Here is an 18248-nt window from a genome sequence, read left to right on the forward strand (position 1 = left end):
TTACGTCTTTAACATACAACCGGTGTTGAGCCGTGCCGTAAGCGTTAATGAACCACAAAATTACTCCCTCAAAATATGTTAAATCGCCTATTATGCTGTCTAAAAAAGCACTTTAAACAAGTAAAAAAAAATTACTCCACTGACGGGTCCGAACCACCAACTTTTCGATTACTAGCCGCGGGCTCTTCTGACTTGGCCACGGAGGCGATAAGGAAAACGTTGCTTGTAGAGGGATAAATTGTTGAGGTCTTTTGAATTTGGCTAATCAGAGTACTTCTTTAAGCCGCGTATAATCGACCATAACCGTTCGGGATAAGATAAAATCTGTTCGCCATGTAGCCTAATTTTATAACAAAATGACGACTGTCTATTTACTTTATTTTATAGTTCTTCCATATTCACTTTCAAATGATCGGCGCCAATTGCCATCTAATAAAGTTTATGCGTTTGTTGCTTGTAGTACACAATCGCTTAGAAAAAGAAGCAATAAATGCATCAAATGTGGGAGATGAAATTTTGCGTATATCTGGATTTGTTTAAGTATTTCTTTCTACTGTGTTTGTCTGTAGCTTCAATTCATAAGCCTTTATAATTAGATGCCCAACATATTTGACAATCACGCAGGAAGCAACACCGAAGATTCTAACACTTGTGTTAATTTAACACACAGGTTGTGTGTCATTTCAAGTACCGGCATTTGACACACAACTCCAAATGGAGAGTGAGTTGTTCTAACCACTTGTTTGTGTTATATTTTAACACAATCGTGTTAACACATAGGCATGTCGTTGAAATAACAAAAGTATTTTTTACAATGTACTTTCCGTATGAAAGGGAGAATTGTACATAGGCGTTAAAGATCTCACATACAGATGGATGCATATAACATATTAGCTGACGTATCACATACGTATACTTATGTAATATACGGAAGACTGTTAGATGTCAGACATCCTGAAGCGGCATGGTCTAACATTTAAGCGGAAAAAAGGCAATATGTGGTAGCATAAGAATAAGGTATGCTTCGTACATATTTCAATAGTAAACTTATGGAATCCGTATATTTGTACAATATACCGCTGTCTGGATAAAGGATTTTTCTTTGTATGCCCTTATTTATTGAGCACTGAATCTAGGATGATGTGGGATGAAGGGCACTAATTAAGCACTAAATCCCTGTGTAGTTTAATTTTGATTTTGAAACCACTTTTAGAAAGTGGTGGACGCGAAGTTGGACAACCATCGTATTAATCAAGATATCTCTAGAACAATATGAGCTCTAATTCAACGAGGGTGGTTCGCAAACTAACCTTCGATTGGTTAAAAGAGAAACACCAAAGTAAATAAGTACAATTCATTATATAAATTTAAAAACTACTTCTTTGCTTTTCTCTTCAACATAGTTTCCATAAAAATTCAAGCTCTTATAGTATCTCTGCACTAGCTCAGAAATTCCATCAGCATAAAAATCTCCCGCCTGTGCCTTGAGCCAGCCTGTGAACACAATCCTGAAAATTTGTGGAAATTCTTCGGGAAAGCTCCGAGATTGTGAAACGTCGATTTTCAGGAACGTTTCTGTCAATTTTCTGAACGAGTTAATCAGTGAGCACTTGAAGGCTCGTCACTCCTCTCTTCGTCATGAATGTTCGTTCGTCCACTTTTAAATGAACGAACCCATTCAGGAACAACTCCTTCACTCATCACACTTGGTCCATATACGGTACAAAAAGTTCCTGACGAATGGCTGCGACCGAATATTTTTTTGCCGTAAGAAAACGTATAACAGCTTGTCTTTCGCACTTGGTGGGGTTTTCTATTGCAGCACACATTTTGAGACGCTACAAAAGTGGAACTAGTGATTAGACAACCTTCACTCTCCCACGACTGGATGCAGACTGATCTACCGCGCTCGTCTGTGCGAAGATGGTACCACTGCCTCCACTACTTCACGCTCAGTGACCAATAGAAGGTTATTTTCCGAACGCTCCTCGTGTATTCTTGAGTATTAATAACCATTAATTAAGCATTAATTCTTGGCATAATAAAAATGTTTTCCTGTAACGTGGTTGGGCCAACTTTACCCAACTGACTTCGCACCAAGGGGTTTGTGAGGCACTTGTCAAAACCACTGCTCACTGGGCAAACATTTTTTTCTACTAACAACCAAGGTAAAGCATTGTTGAGAGATTCTATTTACTTGGTATCAAGACGATTTCCACAAACAGGAATCGAACTCACGACCTTCCGATTTGAACTCCCGCGGTTTATCGCTAAGCTAACACAGCTACTCTAGTTGAAAAAATGAAATGAAATCTTTGAGTTTTACGCCCCACAGTTATGCCGGTTATTCTAAAGGAGACGGTCATTGTGAGTAATGAATGAAATGGTGGAATGAAGAAAGTGAGAGGAAACGGGAGAACCCGAGAAAACCCATGCACACGGTGTTTGTCCACCACAATACTCTAGTTGAACTCCTTCTAACAAAATATAACTGAATTTCAAGACAATGACATTTATATCCGTTGCAAACACTGTTTCTTTTCTTCTTTGTCTGTTTTATTAATATTTTACTACGGATGCGAGAATTGTGTTCGGTCTGTTTCCTTTCATTGGAAATGGACTTTTTTTTTTTCATACGAAAATGTTCTTTTACAAATGGAAATGTTCTTTTACGTATAGAAATCAAAATGACAAAACGAGTATTTGTTGACATGCATACATAGTTTCAAAATATTGTATTGTTAAGCATTTTCAATCAATGTTACTTTTTTTTTTCTACAGTTAATATAATTTCAACATTGATTTATTATACTTTAAAAAATACACGTTACATAGTTTTTTTGTTTTGTTTTGTTTTTTTTTTTTTCGATTGCGAAGGTTGACTTAGAGGTTCGAATTTGGAATCTTTGGGTTACTGTTTTCCGAAAATACCCGAAGTTGGAGTTAGATATTTTTTGCTTCAGAACAGCTATAATGAATTGTCTGAACCATTTTGAAACGAGGTGTACCTATGTCTATAGAGATATTGATATTTTTCTATTGAAAAAAAAAAAGTGTTGACAATGGACAGAGCACGAATAGACCTTATTCTTCGACAGGTTCACTGGTTCATAACTTCTGTTCAGCTAACCGCCAACAAGTTGATGTTGCAAGTTTTGTTTCGTGTATTCTTTTGTTTAACCTTTAGCTACTCTGGTGGGGTCTCGCAGACCCCAGCCGTCATATACTTCTCTTTAAGTTTAAGGTGTTCAATAAAGCTGGTTTCTTGTCTATCTTCGTAGTTTGGCGTGAACTATCACTAATAAATAAGAAAAAACGAACTACTGTTTTTTTTTTTTTTTTTTTTTTTAATATGACTTGCTTGGGATCTGAGATACCCCACTCTTAGAATATAACCGTTAGTTTTCTATATTGAATGTTGTGAATGCTAAATTCAATGTTTCTTACTCTTGGAACGGTAGGCCTATATACTCTTTAATTTTTGGTTTTATAAATTTTATGTTATTTACATAGAATTCTTAAAGCGCCACAATACATGCCACTTACCCTAAGAAGGTTTTACCTTCTTCCAGTGAGAACAAAATTGTGTTTTATTTTTTTTTTATAATATACATTATACTGCCAAGGGCGACCATTAGGAGGGGCAAGATAGGGCGTTCGCTCCCCTTCTAGAGGAAATTGTACTTCGGAAGATTGTACGTCAGTAAAATTGTTTATGGGCGAGTAGACAAGTGAGTTTTCAATAAAAGTAAGATTAATGTTAATTCTTAAATTTTGTCAGTATAAAATACATATTAGTATTGAAGTGACTTATGCAGACTTGTGAATTTGAAAAGAAAACAAGCAAATGAGTACGATAATTATATTCTGGTATTTTTTTTTTTTTTAAAGAAAAAAGAACATTTCTAGCTCTTGATTCAAGAACATTGCATTACTTCAATAGGATTGCCAGAACGAACTCAAAAAGAATTATTTTAGGGGCAATTTTAGGAATTTTAATATAAAATATCGTCATATTCAGTTTGGACACCCCCCCCCTCCCCGAAATAAATACCTGCGTACGCTACTGTCTACCATTAAGCACAATGGTAATCTTGTGCAAATTCATTGCAATGCATGGACGTACGCAGGGCCTGGATCTGGGTGTCCGGAATCCCATAAATTCCGAATTCTCTGTAAATTTAGTCTAATTTTAGGGTTGATTTTACAAATTTTCGCATAGTTTATCCCCATATTGAATTTGAACCTTCCCTTCTCCCCAAAAATAACTTTCGACTCTTCTCGAAATAAATTTCTGGCTACATGCTTTTTTACTGATTAAAATGCTGATGATATTCTTTAATATTCTTGGACATTTTCATGACTTACTTGCTGTTGTATTTGAACCGAGAAATCAAAACCATATCCATAAATAGTCACTACGTAGAAACCGGCGAGAAAAAGAAGAATTAATTTTGCATAAATCATTTTCTTATCTGCAAAGAGATAATAAAGATAAAGTTTAGAGATAATTAGTGGGATTTTTTGGTAGGTTGTTATTTTAAATAATTAATAATGCTTATTTCTATCTCGTGAAAGCCTAATGGCAAAAATACAGTTTACTTATCGTACAGGGTATTTCAAAACATGCTTGGTAGCTCATACATGACACATTGATATTTAAAAGGTCCATATGAACATATGGGAAAATTGCCCAGTGTTTCAGCCAATGCTAACCTAAATCTTGGAGAAGTTACTCTAGAGCAGCGTTTCCCAACCTTTTTCAACTTGTGGCACACTACAGGCGTTACTTGGATTCTCGCGGCACACTTATAGACATTATTATTTGTAAATATAAAACACAGTGGTATTTTTTCTGTGATTATTGATCTCCTCACAGAGAAGAAAACTCTATCACTGGTTTTCCCCCGTGGTAAATTATTATGCTTATTTTTCATTCTAATTTAAAAATAGAAAACACTTGCAATGAAATATTGGATTCAGGTTTTTAAAAATACGCTTTCTTTTAAAAAACTGTATCCAATCTTTTACTAAGAACGAAAATCACTAAACTAAAAATCACTAATGAACGAACAAACTTCTTTTTTTTTTTTTTTTTTACTTTTAAAACACAAATGTAGGTAATTTGTCGAAAAGATTGAATAATATTTTAAATTTTCAAGTTACGAAATAGTCTGCAACAATAAAGAAGCAATAATGATCATAACAATGGTAACCAATACTTTTTTCAACATTAGAAATGTACAGAACACTCACCCGGTATGGAACTTATAATTGTAGATTCATAGTAATGTGAAATACAAATATACATTTTTCCCTACGTTTTGCAATTTGATTGCTATAAAATTAATAATTTTGTTTTGAAACCTCGCGGCACACCAGCGACCCATTCACGGCACACCAGTGTGCCGCGGCACACCGGTTGGGAAACGCTGCTCTAGAAACGCTGCATTTTAAACAGAAACCGTGGAGTAGCGGTCCAAATCAGCGTAAAGAAATGAAATGAAATATTTAACTTTTACGTCCCACGGTTATGCAGGCTAGGCTAAAGGAGAAGGTAATGATGAGAAATGAATAAAATCGATAAAGTGGAAGGAAACGAAAGAACCTCGAGAAAACCCACGCACATAATGTGTGTTCACTACAAAGTGCACTTGGCGCGAGCTGGGATAGAACCATTGACTCTACACACCAGAAATCGAACCAGGAATGCATTTGCGTAAAGAAAGTCACACATGACATCCAGAAGTGCACATTTCAACAATGTGCATTCCGTACAGGGTACAATTCCCAGACATTCTCCGAACAGAATTCTCATGTATCCTCCGATTTAAAGATAGATCCAAAATATGCAAAAGTTAATCCTTGACAGCAGTCAATATGTTATACATCAGGCGCATAGGCGCCCGAAGGGGGGGCAGGACCTGGGCCCCTAGAAAATTTTCGTCGGGCGTCGCTGGCGGGAAATGTTAGAAAACGCCAGTTCTACGGTTCCTCGTGTTCGGAATCTTACAAAGCTACACTTTTGCTGTCGTTACAAGTTGACGCTGAATATTGTTAATACATTAAGCACACATCGAGGTCGTCGTGCTTTCTTGTAAGAGAAAAATACTTGACATACTGGATTTAACCAGTTACATCAGAGCTTTTGTTCCGCGTGGTAATTTCGTAACTATTCCAGAGATTTCGGAAAAAAGGATCTATCAACGACAGAAAACCTTCCGGATTTACGAAACTACACCGGACGGAGATTTTCACTGCAGTGCAAACTCCATCTGTTGAAACGCAGGACATAATTCCCCGAAAGTACAGAGTGAGGCCAAAGTCCCGCACCTTTGTATTTTTAAAATGGCTTGAGGAAAGATGACGAAACTTTGAATGTGGGTAATTGGTGTGGGGGTGCACCAGAAGTTGCCACTTGATATTAGGGATGCACGCGAGACGAGACTGAAAATTTTATGCGAGACGCGAGACGAGACTAAACCATGCGAGACGAGACTCAGTTAAGTCTCGCACGAGAAGTCTCGCGAGACTTCTCGCAGTCTCGCAACGTTTATGAATTACATGTAATTATATATTTAGTGATTTTACATTTATTGAATATTCTAAGTTGAGCGTTAATGCCTCCAGGAACAAAAAAGTGATTGGGGCAATAGACATTTTATCAGATTTATTATTATTCAAGGTTGATTTTCAGAATTAAAGCCTTCTTTAGTTTCTAAACATCATTAAAAAAGAAAAGCTTTGTAAATTGGAAATTTATTACAACAACATGGATTTAAGACTTTATTTTGCGACACAAACACATACACGCGGGCGCGCACGAATACATGAACTTCTGTTTTTTGGTCTGAAAAGCGAATAAGACTCCCTATTGCTGCAAAATATGATATTTGTGTTGTTTCTGTCTTCTTCACATTACTACTAGCGATTTATGTTGGGGGATGACGGTGAAGTCCCCTCTCGTCAAAGTTTATCCCGGGTCCGGCTCGCAGAAATAACATGATATTTTTACATGGAATAAGTATTTTCTTTCTACATATTTACCAAAAACATCCCCCTCTAGTTCGGAAGTTTAAATCAAACACTGGTTTGGTAGGATGGCCCTATAGGTTTGATGCGAGATGGTAGGAATGGCCCTATATCTGTCAGTAATTTTATTTGCTAGATCTGGCAACACTATATAAGTTGAAAGCGAAAGTTGATAAAATGCGATAATGCAACATTGCTACAAGCGCGAACGAACCAAAAGAAATGGGTCGTATTGTGTTGTGAGGAGTTCTTTTGTTGTCTACAAGCGCTTTTGGTGGTATAAAAACATCTTTATAATGGAAAATCACCTGTGACAGTTGCTATTGTGACCCAATTAATTAGTAAATCATTTATTAGTATATTCTTTAGTGCATATTTTGAAACATCATTTTTCTTTTAAAATGAAGAATCTGTATTTCTGTTTTCCTTCAAACGCGTATTTTCTTATTTGCTTTCCAACGGTATCCACCCTTTCAGCGGTAAATGGGACACCTGAGCAACGGAACTCTTTAAAAGTCTTTATTCACCACGACCACCCACAGCCAGGAGACACACTCAAGTTCCATTGTAAAGCTAGACAGTTTGTCTAGAAAGAGAATCTTCACAATAGCTATCGTAGAAAAGAGGTATATTCGCAAGCACATGATAAAACCGAAGAAACCACACCGGCACGATATTGCAAGCTAGAAGTCCATTAGCACATTTTAACATTTTAGGAAGAAAGAAAAGGCAACGTACAAACAACAACCTATTTTGGCAAATTTTAAAATTTTAAAACTGGAATTGGGAGAACATACGTTACTTTTTTTAATAGAAAGACGGTTGCAAGATACTAAAAGAAAGGGCAGTTAAGTTTGAGAAGTGACACCGACAACACGCATACCGAACTCACACACACACATACACAATTTTATTCACTACTTTTTTTTTATCGTGTTGAACAACCATATACAATGAAGTGCTAAACACACAGTAGTGCCGCAACGAGTTCACTCATAAAAACACTGATACAATTAAATCAAATTCCGAACGTTCTTACAATCATACACTATTTTGCATTTATATCGACTTATAAGGGAGTGCAACGAAAATTTAATTTGTGACTGTGACCAATTGTGATAATCGTGATTAACATATATACGGATACATTATTTGTTAATCAGTTTACGGATACATAATTTGTTAATCAGTGTATCAGTTGGATTCACCAATATTGGACTTCTATAATCACTTTGACCGAGACAACCTATGAAGAGACGCCGAGACGCCTAGATATGAGGAGGAATTTGGATGCTTCAGTCCGATGATGACGTCCTAAACATCCAGAGAGAGCCAAAGGCCTAAGGAGGAGAGCGTCAGAGATCGGCGGGTGACCATACACATCTCGGGAGTTGAACGGGATGCTGCAGTCACATGAACACAGGAACTTGAGTGTTGTAAGTGGTCATTTCGTGGTGAATAAAAGTGGTAGAGACTATCGAAAACTAAGCTTCAACATGGGAATCCACTGGAAGGTAGGACAAAACCTTTTTATTCAATTTTCAATTTGGAATTTGTTGCCACATTACCGTGGGCGAGCGCATCCTCTTACCTTGGCCAAATTCACTAATGTATCGAAACGAGAATTGAATCGTGGTAATCCGGCCTTGACGGACTGAACAGTTATCTTTTATTATTATTATTTTTTAAGAAACTATAACTGAAATCGATATTTTAAAATTTATTTGTGATTAACTTTTGTCATTTTAACCATTTATATTCACACAGCTAATTAGTGTTAGATTCTGAAAATTATCTCCTTATATTCTAAATGTTAGCGTTGTTTGTTCATTTAAAGATATTAGATGTAGAAAATTTTGTGACAACATAAAAAGTTAGGTTATTACACGACGAGATTAATGTGTCAGAAAAGCATTACTATTCAAGTATTAATTGGATGAATGATCTTTATGTTTTCATGTATTTCTATCAAAAGATTTTTTTATTTACATACCCAGAAAGCTCGTAATTGTCAGTTAGAAGACGAGTGTAATCTGTTTGCTAGATATAGGTATTTTCATTTGTATTGACAGGGTGTACCTAAATTGAAAGGCATAGAGTATAATTCTTGCTCTAAGCATGTAAATAGAGAAAAGTATCATTAGGACAAAATTAACTCGTATATAAGCAACTAAACATAAAAAAAAGACATCTGTCTGCGCAAACGCCGCACAGACAGATCTTCATAATTATGAAGTAAAATATTGCGCAAAATAAAATAAACAAATATAAGGTACCGACATTTAGAAAGAAATATTGGCCAAGTTAAGTATAAACTCAGATATCTATATATGTGTTCTAGTAATCATTGTGTATATATCATTTGACTATCTAGTATATGTGTCCAAGTATATATAATTGTTTGTTTTTATATTACAATGTATTTTTCTTATTATTGGATATTATTATTATCTTAGAGCTATACATATGTGTTGAGAATTTTCAATTTAAAGTAGACAGTTAAAGTCAAATCAGTGCACTGTTCAAATCAAAGCTTTCACTATCTTTTCATCTTTAATTAATCTAAATAATAGTCATCTTGCTAGCATTCAAAATCATCTAATTTTTCCCACCTTCGTCAACTATCTATTTCTCAAGCATAGGCATTTCCCTACTTTCTCCTTCTGTGCTTGCTAAATAAAATATTGTTTTCTGGACTAAATAAATCACACACAAAAGGTTATATCAGAAAGATGAAACAATGATGCCATGTACATTTAATTTTTTTTGGAATATCTAGAATATTCATCTTTAAAAAGTGGAAAACAGAAAATATTGTTTGCAATTTATATAATAAGCAGTTATAAAAGAAAGGTAAACTTCTCACTAAATTCAAATTTTTAGACAACAACCACAACAAAAATAAGAATCCTTCAGATTCTTCAGTCAAGGTATTCCATATTTCATTTTTTTATTATTTTAGTGGCATTTGTCTCAATTTATTTCAACTTAAAATGATCATGTCATTTCATTTTTCTTAATTGTTGTTCAATTTAAATTTTATTGCAAGTTTGGATAATTAAAAATTTATTACTGTTACCTAAATTTTGTTAAAGTGTCATTTCAAAAACAATTCAGATTTCCCAACCTATTCTAGGCCAATTAGAGAATTTTCGTATATTATTTCGAAACAATTGGGAACCTAGCTGAGCTGATCCTCACAGATACAGTTATTAGTATTTATAGTAAATTTTCCGTTCTACATTTACATAAATTCTCTTAGTCTGATAACTAAATTAACTTATGCAATAATTTTATTTGCTTATCGAAGTGACGGCCAGTACAGCTGTTTCCCAATAAAACTACAATAGTGATTTTATTTCAGCCATGCAGCAAGTGAATATTCTTTTGAAATATGTTCTAATTAACTACGCACCTATTTTCCTAGCACTCTGGAGTACCGTATGGGGAAAATAGGATTATAAAAATCGAGCCTCGTGCGGTGTAAATCAGGCTTTCATGAATCAACGCACGTATCTTCAGTTTTCTGCTTATTAGGCATGTTATAACTTGCCAGGGCGGCGAGTAAATATGCAAAAACAATTTGCATATTCATAAATAGTATTTGGCGAACCCGAACATAATTTTTACGAAATTATTCAAATAATTTCACAACTAAGACTGGAAATCAAATTTATCTTGTCATAAATTTGATTCCCCCAGCATTACAAATTCCGCCCCCGAACTAGGACTCGAACACCGTTACAAACAAATGGCGCACATCGAACAGGAACCCAAAGCGTTGTTAATTAGTTCCGAACAATTAACTGATAAATTAATAGAAATCAATATCCGTTATTATTTTTGGTAATCGGTATTCTTAAAAAAAAAAGATAGGACCCAATATAGAACGAGACACGTTCTATTCCCCCTCTCCAATTTACTTTCTTTTTCAGGGTGTACGACAGAAAGATTACATCTATAGTAGTGTAGCAAGAAAAGGAAGTTACAAAGCGTAGAATAGAGTAAATATTCCGAGAGAATATGACAAAATAATTGACAAACATATTCGGCGACGGTCACCTAAAAAAAAAAAATCTTGAAAAGTGAAACAGTTCAAGTTAAAGCGCTTCACTATTCAGAAACTTTCGTGAGAAATTAGTGACTGTAAAAAAATAAATAAATAAATAAGAAACCGAAAAGAAAGGAATACAATTTAATTCTTTTAGTGTTTCTGTCAATTCATAACCAGGAGAAATAAAATTTGGTACGTTTTCTTAATTAAAAAGAAGAAGAAGACGAAAATGGCAATGGTTCATTTGTTTATTGTGTGAAATGAAAGTGAGAAGAAATAGATGGCGATTAAATCACAGGTAAGAACAGGAAAGCCAGAAGGTAAATTAGATAAAGTAAGCATATATTTTTTTTGGTACACGCATATATGTATATTGTATTCTTTTTTCTTTGTTTTAGCATAGTGATATTCAATCTTAGTTAATAGGAAGTTAACATTTTAATTCGTAATTATATTCAGTGATTTATGTGAATTGGTATTAAGCAGATTAATGTAAATAAGTGCGTTATTCATATATCTATACATGTTTATAATTGTTATTATTAGTATTAATATAGTGAGCATAAGGAACGAGATTGAATTGGATTAGTGTTTGATTGAGTGACTCCGAGCTAGGCGCTATACTTTTAATGAAAGAATAAATAAACAAACAAGTGTGTGTAAGTTGAGTTTCAAAGTTGTCTTGTGGATCAAAGTAATTTTATGCATGTTAGCGTAATAGACTGTGTTAGAATTAGAATCGGATGCTTTATATTCATTTCTTTTCCAATTGAAAGGGATATAATCTATCACAATAGCTGACTTTTTAAGTTTCAGATGCCGAAACTGCGCTCCGCATCGAAAGAAGAGCGAAGAAAACTGATGCTAGGAGAACAGCATTGTTCTGAATGTCAGCGTGATTTGTGGGAAGAGGATTCAGAGGTCACTGAACAAAGTTTTGAATGCGTTATTTGTGGCGATATAAGAAAACGACGAAGTCAAAGAAAATCGCCAACAGAAGAAAATTCGGCATCTCTGGTCGGAGATCAAAGAAGGAACGCAATGGATACAGGGAATATGTCCAAAGAGGGCGTCACGCCAACCAACAGTGTAGACAGCAGCACGGAACCGCCAATATGGTTCCGAATGCACGTAGAACGGCAACAGAAAAAGGAAGAAGAGCGGGAGAAAAAGGAACAAGAGCGGGAGAAAAAGGAACAAGAGCGGGAGAAAAAGGAAGAGGAGCGGGAGAAAAAGGAAGAAGAAGAACGAGAACAGCGAAAGAAGGAACGTGAGGAGCAACAGAAAAAGGAAGAAGAAGAACGAGAACAACGAAAAAAGAACGTGAGGAGCAACAGAAAGAATTACAAAGACTGTTTAAAGAACAACAAAAAGAACAAAATGAAATGTTGGAAAAGAAGCTGAAAGAGCTAGAAGATGGATTGACCAAGAAAGCTAGAGAAATGGAAGAAAGTGTAGTGCAGCAAATTGAAAGAAAACAAGAACAGTTGCTGCAAGATGTACGGCAAATCTGTGCGAACCTAGAGGCGCAGACCAAGACTGACAAATTAGAACTACAGACTCGAATGGAGAACTTAGAGGAGTCTATGCGACAGGGACAGGAGGAAATAACAGGACAAGTAACCGCTCAATTGAACAGAATAGAAAACTTTGAAGACTCCGTGCGGCAATCGCATGAACAACTTGTGGAACAAATGACCTCACAATCAAACCTAATTGATGCACTGCGATTACGTCAGCAAGAAGATCGGGAGAAAACTGAGGTCATTCAAGATCAAGTGGATCAGTTGGCTACTTCCCTGACAACACGATTAAGTCAGTTAGTGGAACAGAGAATGACAGATACGGAGACAGCAGTGCCTTCCACTTCTCAAGTAGCAACCGAGCCTCCACGCAGAACGCCAACGCCTCCTCCATCCAACCCATCCTTGCAGGGTTTAGGTCAGGAGAACCAAACGTCAAATAGATCTGCTGACTCGAATATCAGTATGAGAAGTTTCTTGCGAGCCCCTAAGATCGAAGAGTTACCTACGTTCGACCCTGACAGCGACATGGGTCTACCGTCCACATTTCTAGATAGACTGTCAGATGACTGTCCACTATATGGGATTGCACAGGAAGAACTTCTACCCATTCTGCCGCGCATCCTGCGAGGCGCAGCCAAGATGTGGGTAGATAATCACTTGAATCAATTCAGATCGTTTGATGATTTCAGAAACGCGTTCCTAAGAAATTTCCAGAGTGAGGCTATAGTCCAGAGAAAACTCACTCGATTGAGGAACACCAGGTATAGGGCAGACTCCAAGAAAACGCTCCGAGAATTCTTCTGGGAGCAGGTGAAGTCGTTCCGTGAACTGAGTCCCAGCATGTCAGAGACGGAAATCCTGTCGAACGTCAAGAACATGTTACCTATCAGAGTACAAAGGCAGCTGATAGGAGTTCATCTAGAGGACACGGAACAGCTCTCTATGATCCTTTGGGATAGTGAAGAGCTGGACCGTATTGAAGTGCAGCAGAGGGACCGGAACGCCCAAAGAAATCAGAGAGGAGGAGCCACCCAGGGCCAAAAGAGAGTGCAGCAAGTACAAGGACAGCGCCCCAGGAACCAGGACTTTGCAAACCACCGAGAGAGACGACATAGAAATCATCCTTACAGAAGAGAATGGGGTGAACACACTACACGACAACAGTCGGCAAGTAGTGACAAGGATGATGGTGGTTTGAGGAGACAAGGAACCCTTCCCTCAAGAGGCCAACTGTCGCGACGGTACCAGGGAAGTCCACGAAACAGAGGTAGACGATGTGAGACACAGACCAGACGAGTTAGCCAAGTGAATAATCAGGAAGGAGCTACTCGAAATCAGAGAGGAAATTCGAGACCGCACCGCCGTGGCACACGAGGCAGGCAAAATATGAACAATGATAATATGAATGGTTTTGACAGTGCGACCCAGCCAACTGGTCAGCAGTCGGAAAACTAGAAGTGGACCGCCAACGTCACGGGTTTCGGGTTGACGGTCAGTCTCAGTCTGCTAGAAAGGAACCCAATAAAGTAGTTGACACCGATGTGGAAGGAAATGAAACAGCAGTGAAGATAAGAATTAATGCAGAAGGCAGATGTTGCACAGAGACTAATCAAAGAAACGTAGAACAACCACAAAAGAATACTGAGCCTCAGAAGATGAATGTGCATGTCTCTGCCACTTGGCTTACCTCAGACGATAATGAGAATGAACAAGAGGAAGATGAAACACAACGATATCAAACATCCAGAATAGAAGTCGTTATAAACCAACATACCTTCGAGGCAATTTTGGATACGGGCAGTGAAGCTACGTTGATTACGGAGTCCACTTGGAAAAAGATATCGGCAGATGTTCGCAACCCGACATTGCGACAAGCACAGGAGATCAGATTAGTGGATTTTACAGGGAGGTGTCAATCCAGAGCAATCGGTCGTGCAGTTATACCGATTGAGCTCTCGGAGATGGAGATTGCGTTGGAAGTATTGGTAGTTAAACGACTCAACGCACCCATTCTCCTAGGCGTGGACTTTCTGTACCGTGTACGCGCCGAGCTAGATTTCAATCGCTGTGAGCTGCGAACGGATGCAGAACCCGCCAACATAATCCGCAAATTCCTACCTATGTCAAGAATGGAAGAGGAACTTTGCGTCGAGAAGAATCTTCAAATTTCAAATGTAACCAAAGACGAATTAATGCAAGAGATAGAAGAAAAAGTGCGTGCAGCCAACCTACCCTCGCACATTGAGGCACAACAACTTCAAGATATCCTTCGTAAGCACTGCTCAGTATTTTCTGATCGTCCAGGACGCTGTAGGGTGTATCAACATGATATTGTTGTTGAAACAGAGGAGGCCATAGTTTCGAAGATATATCCGGTTGCATTAGCACACAGAGATGAAGTGCGCACGCAACTTAAGCAAATGCCTGAATGGGATATTATTAGGCCTTCAAAATCCTGTCATTTGAATCCACTGCTGGTTGTACGTAAAAGTGATAAAACTCTACGTCTATGTGTTGATTTTCGCTTATTAAATAAGCATACCAAGGTACTGCAGACGCGACCTTTAGACATTCAGGAAATACTTCAAAGGTTCCATGGTGTCAAATATTTCGGACGAATCGACATGAACAGCAGTTTCTGGCAGCTTGAATTGACTAAACGCTCGAAACCCTACACTGCCTTTCCTTTTGAAAATAAACTATACGAATTTCAGGTAATGCCATTTGGCCTATGTAATGGAACCCAGTCGTTCACAAATGCTATGAACGTCGTCTTGGGAGATTCTGTGCAAGAGTTTGTGATATGCTATGTAGATGACCTCTTAATTTTTTCAAGGTCGTTGGAAGAACACCAACAGCAAATTGATCATATTCTGTCATTAATTCGAAAAGCAGGGATGACAGTGAAGTTAAAGAAATCAGAATTTGGATTGCAGAAGATATCATTTTTAGGGCATATAATTTCACCAACTGGCATTGTAAAAGATAGAGGAAAGGTAGAAGCAATTCTGGATCTGCAGGAGCCGCGCACCATCAAGCAAGTGAGACGTTTTCTCGGAATACTTGGCTATCATAGATCGTACATTCAGAACTTCGCTACGACAGTAAAACCCCTCTTTGAATTGTTACAGAAAAATCGGAGGTGGAAATGGACAGAAGAACATCAGAGGAGCTTTGAGGAACTAAAGAAGGCAGTCGCCAAAGATGTAATGCTTTATCATCCAAACTTTGAGGAACCATTTTTTATACAGTGCGACGCATGTCTGTCTGGAATCGGTGGTTTTCTATATCAAAAGCAGGGAGACCAAAAACGAGTTATTCAATATGCCAGCAGAAGCCTGCGAGGAGCAGAAAAGAACTATGCAATAAACGAACTGGAGTACCTTGCCATACTGTGGTGTATTCAAAAGTTTCGTATTTATCTTCTCGGCAGAAAATTCACGGTCATTACGGACCATAAAAATTTGCAATGGCTGCATCGAAGCAAAAATTGGAATAGTCGACTAACTCGCTGGAGCGTGCAATTACAGGACTATACGTTTGAAGTACAACACTGCAAGGGAAAAGAGAACACCGTTGCAGATAGCCTGTCAAGATATTATGAAGAGGGCCCTGCCAATACCATCAGTGTAAATATGGTGACAAAACAAACTGAGATATTAGACATCACGAAGCAAGAACTAGCTAGATTGCAGATAGAGGATCAGCAATGGCAGCCGATCATAGATTTTCTTAAGCGAGGCACTACTGAAGATGAAAATCCTAGAAGTCGCAACTGGAACCAGAGTTACCAACTAATGGATGAGATTCTTTGTCTCAGAAATTTCCACAATCCAGGGGTTCTGACTATCTGTCTTCCGAAGAAACTTCGGAATAAGGCCTTACAAGACGTACACGATGCAAGTGGACATTTCGGCTTCTACAAATCATGGAAGACCCTAAGTAGCTTATATTAGTGGAAAGGAATGAGACAAGAATTGAAGAAATGGATAGCAAATTGCGAAATATGTGTTAGGTCCAAGGTGGATCGCCATCCTCCACAAAACACGTTAACCTCCTACATCGCAAGCAGGCCACGAGACATATATTATCTCGACTTAGTAGGTCCGTTACCACGTGCACCCACAGGGGAGAAATACATCATGACTGTGATGGACGGATGCACCAGGTACTTGATTGCTATTGCATTGAGGAACAGCTCGTCGAGTTTGGTTCTCAAGTATCTAAATAGGTATGTTCTTTCTAAAATTGGACTACCAAATGCGATTCTCACGGATCAAGGGCCGCAGTTCGTATCTCAAAAATGGAAGAACGAGATGGAAAATCATGGGATTAAGGTGTTGTATTCACCCCCATACCACCCGAAATCAAACTTGGTGGAACGCACACATGCTGAACTGCATCGCCTATTCCGAGTGTTCTGTGCAAAGAATCACACGACTTGGGCTACCTACTTACCCAGCATTGTGATATTGTTGAATCACACAGTAACAGAAACACTGTCGTATTCACCGGCAGAACTATTTTTAGGTACGATAAGGAGAAATCCGATACTGGAACATTTTGAAATACCGCAAGAGGAACGTGAATCTTGGGAAGACAAACTTTTTTGTGCATCTCGTCGAAACATCACTCTCAAGCGAAAAAGGAATGAAAAGAGGAGCAAAAGGGGACCGCTTGTGGAGCCTGGGGAGTTGGTGTTTCTAAAGGCGCACAGACTAAGTGCTGCTGCTGATAAGACGGTACGGAAATTCTTTGATCTATATCAAGGTCCGTACTACGTGAAGAGTAAAGTAGGAGCTAATACTTACAGTCTCATTGAATGTAGCACAGGAAAAGAATTAGTCCCACAGCACGTAGAGAACCTGCGAATGTGGAGTTGTTCAGCAGACAGGAAACACCACTGGATACAATTAATGAACAAACGCCTCACACCGGAAGCATCCACTAGCCAAAATTCAAGTTAGCATTTTCATGTATTTTTTTGTGAACTTCAAAGTTTTTATAAAAGGTTAGAATTTTTATGTAATGTTATTTTTGTACCTAGAATTTGTAACACAATGCGCAACGTCATTTACATACTTTCTCTTAGGATGGAGATCTGCTTCAACTACGTTGCATCATCTGCTCCATCTTAGGAGGGGGGTAATTGTGACAGTTGCTATTGTGACCCAATTAATTAGTAAATCATTTATTAGTATATTCTTTAGTGCATATTTTGAAACATCATTTTTCTTTTAAAATGAAGAATCTGTATTTCTGTTTTCCTTCAAACGCGTATTTTCTTATTTGCTTTCCAACGGTATCCACCCTTTCAGCGGTAAATGGGACACCTGAGCAACGGAACTCTTTAAAAGTCTTTATTCACCACGACCACCCACAGCCAGGAGACACACTCAAGTTCCATTGTAAAGCTAGACAGTTTGTCTAGAAAGAGAATCTTCACAATAGCTATCGTAGAAAAGAGGTATATTCGCAAGCACATGATAAAACCGAAGAAACCACACCGGCACGATATTGCAAGCTAGAAGTCCATTAGCACATTTTAACATTTTAGGAAGAAAGAAAAGGCAACGTACAAACAACAACCTATTTTGGCAAATTTTAAAATTTTAAAACTGGAATTGGGAGAACAT

General features: G+C 37.7%; 1 protein-coding gene across 1 annotated transcript in view; it reads right to left on the reverse strand.

Moving 5' to 3' along the window:
* LOC145683273 (uncharacterized) overlaps positions 1-18248 on the reverse strand; it is an 86771-nt gene that overhangs the window by 59531 nt on the left and 8992 nt on the right. The window contains exon 2 of the mRNA XM_081754639.1: positions 4369-4475. Within this exon, the coding sequence (XP_081610765.1) occupies positions 4369-4467 (99 nt within the window). The 5' untranslated portion in view covers positions 4468-4475. The remainder of the gene's footprint in view (positions 1-4368; positions 4476-18248) is intronic.

Source organism: Thermobia domestica, chromosome 4 (genome assembly GCF_964235325.1).
Source record: "Thermobia domestica chromosome 4, izTheDome1.hap1.1, whole genome shotgun sequence".
Lineage (NCBI taxonomy): Eukaryota > Metazoa > Arthropoda > Insecta > Zygentoma > Lepismatidae > Thermobia > Thermobia domestica.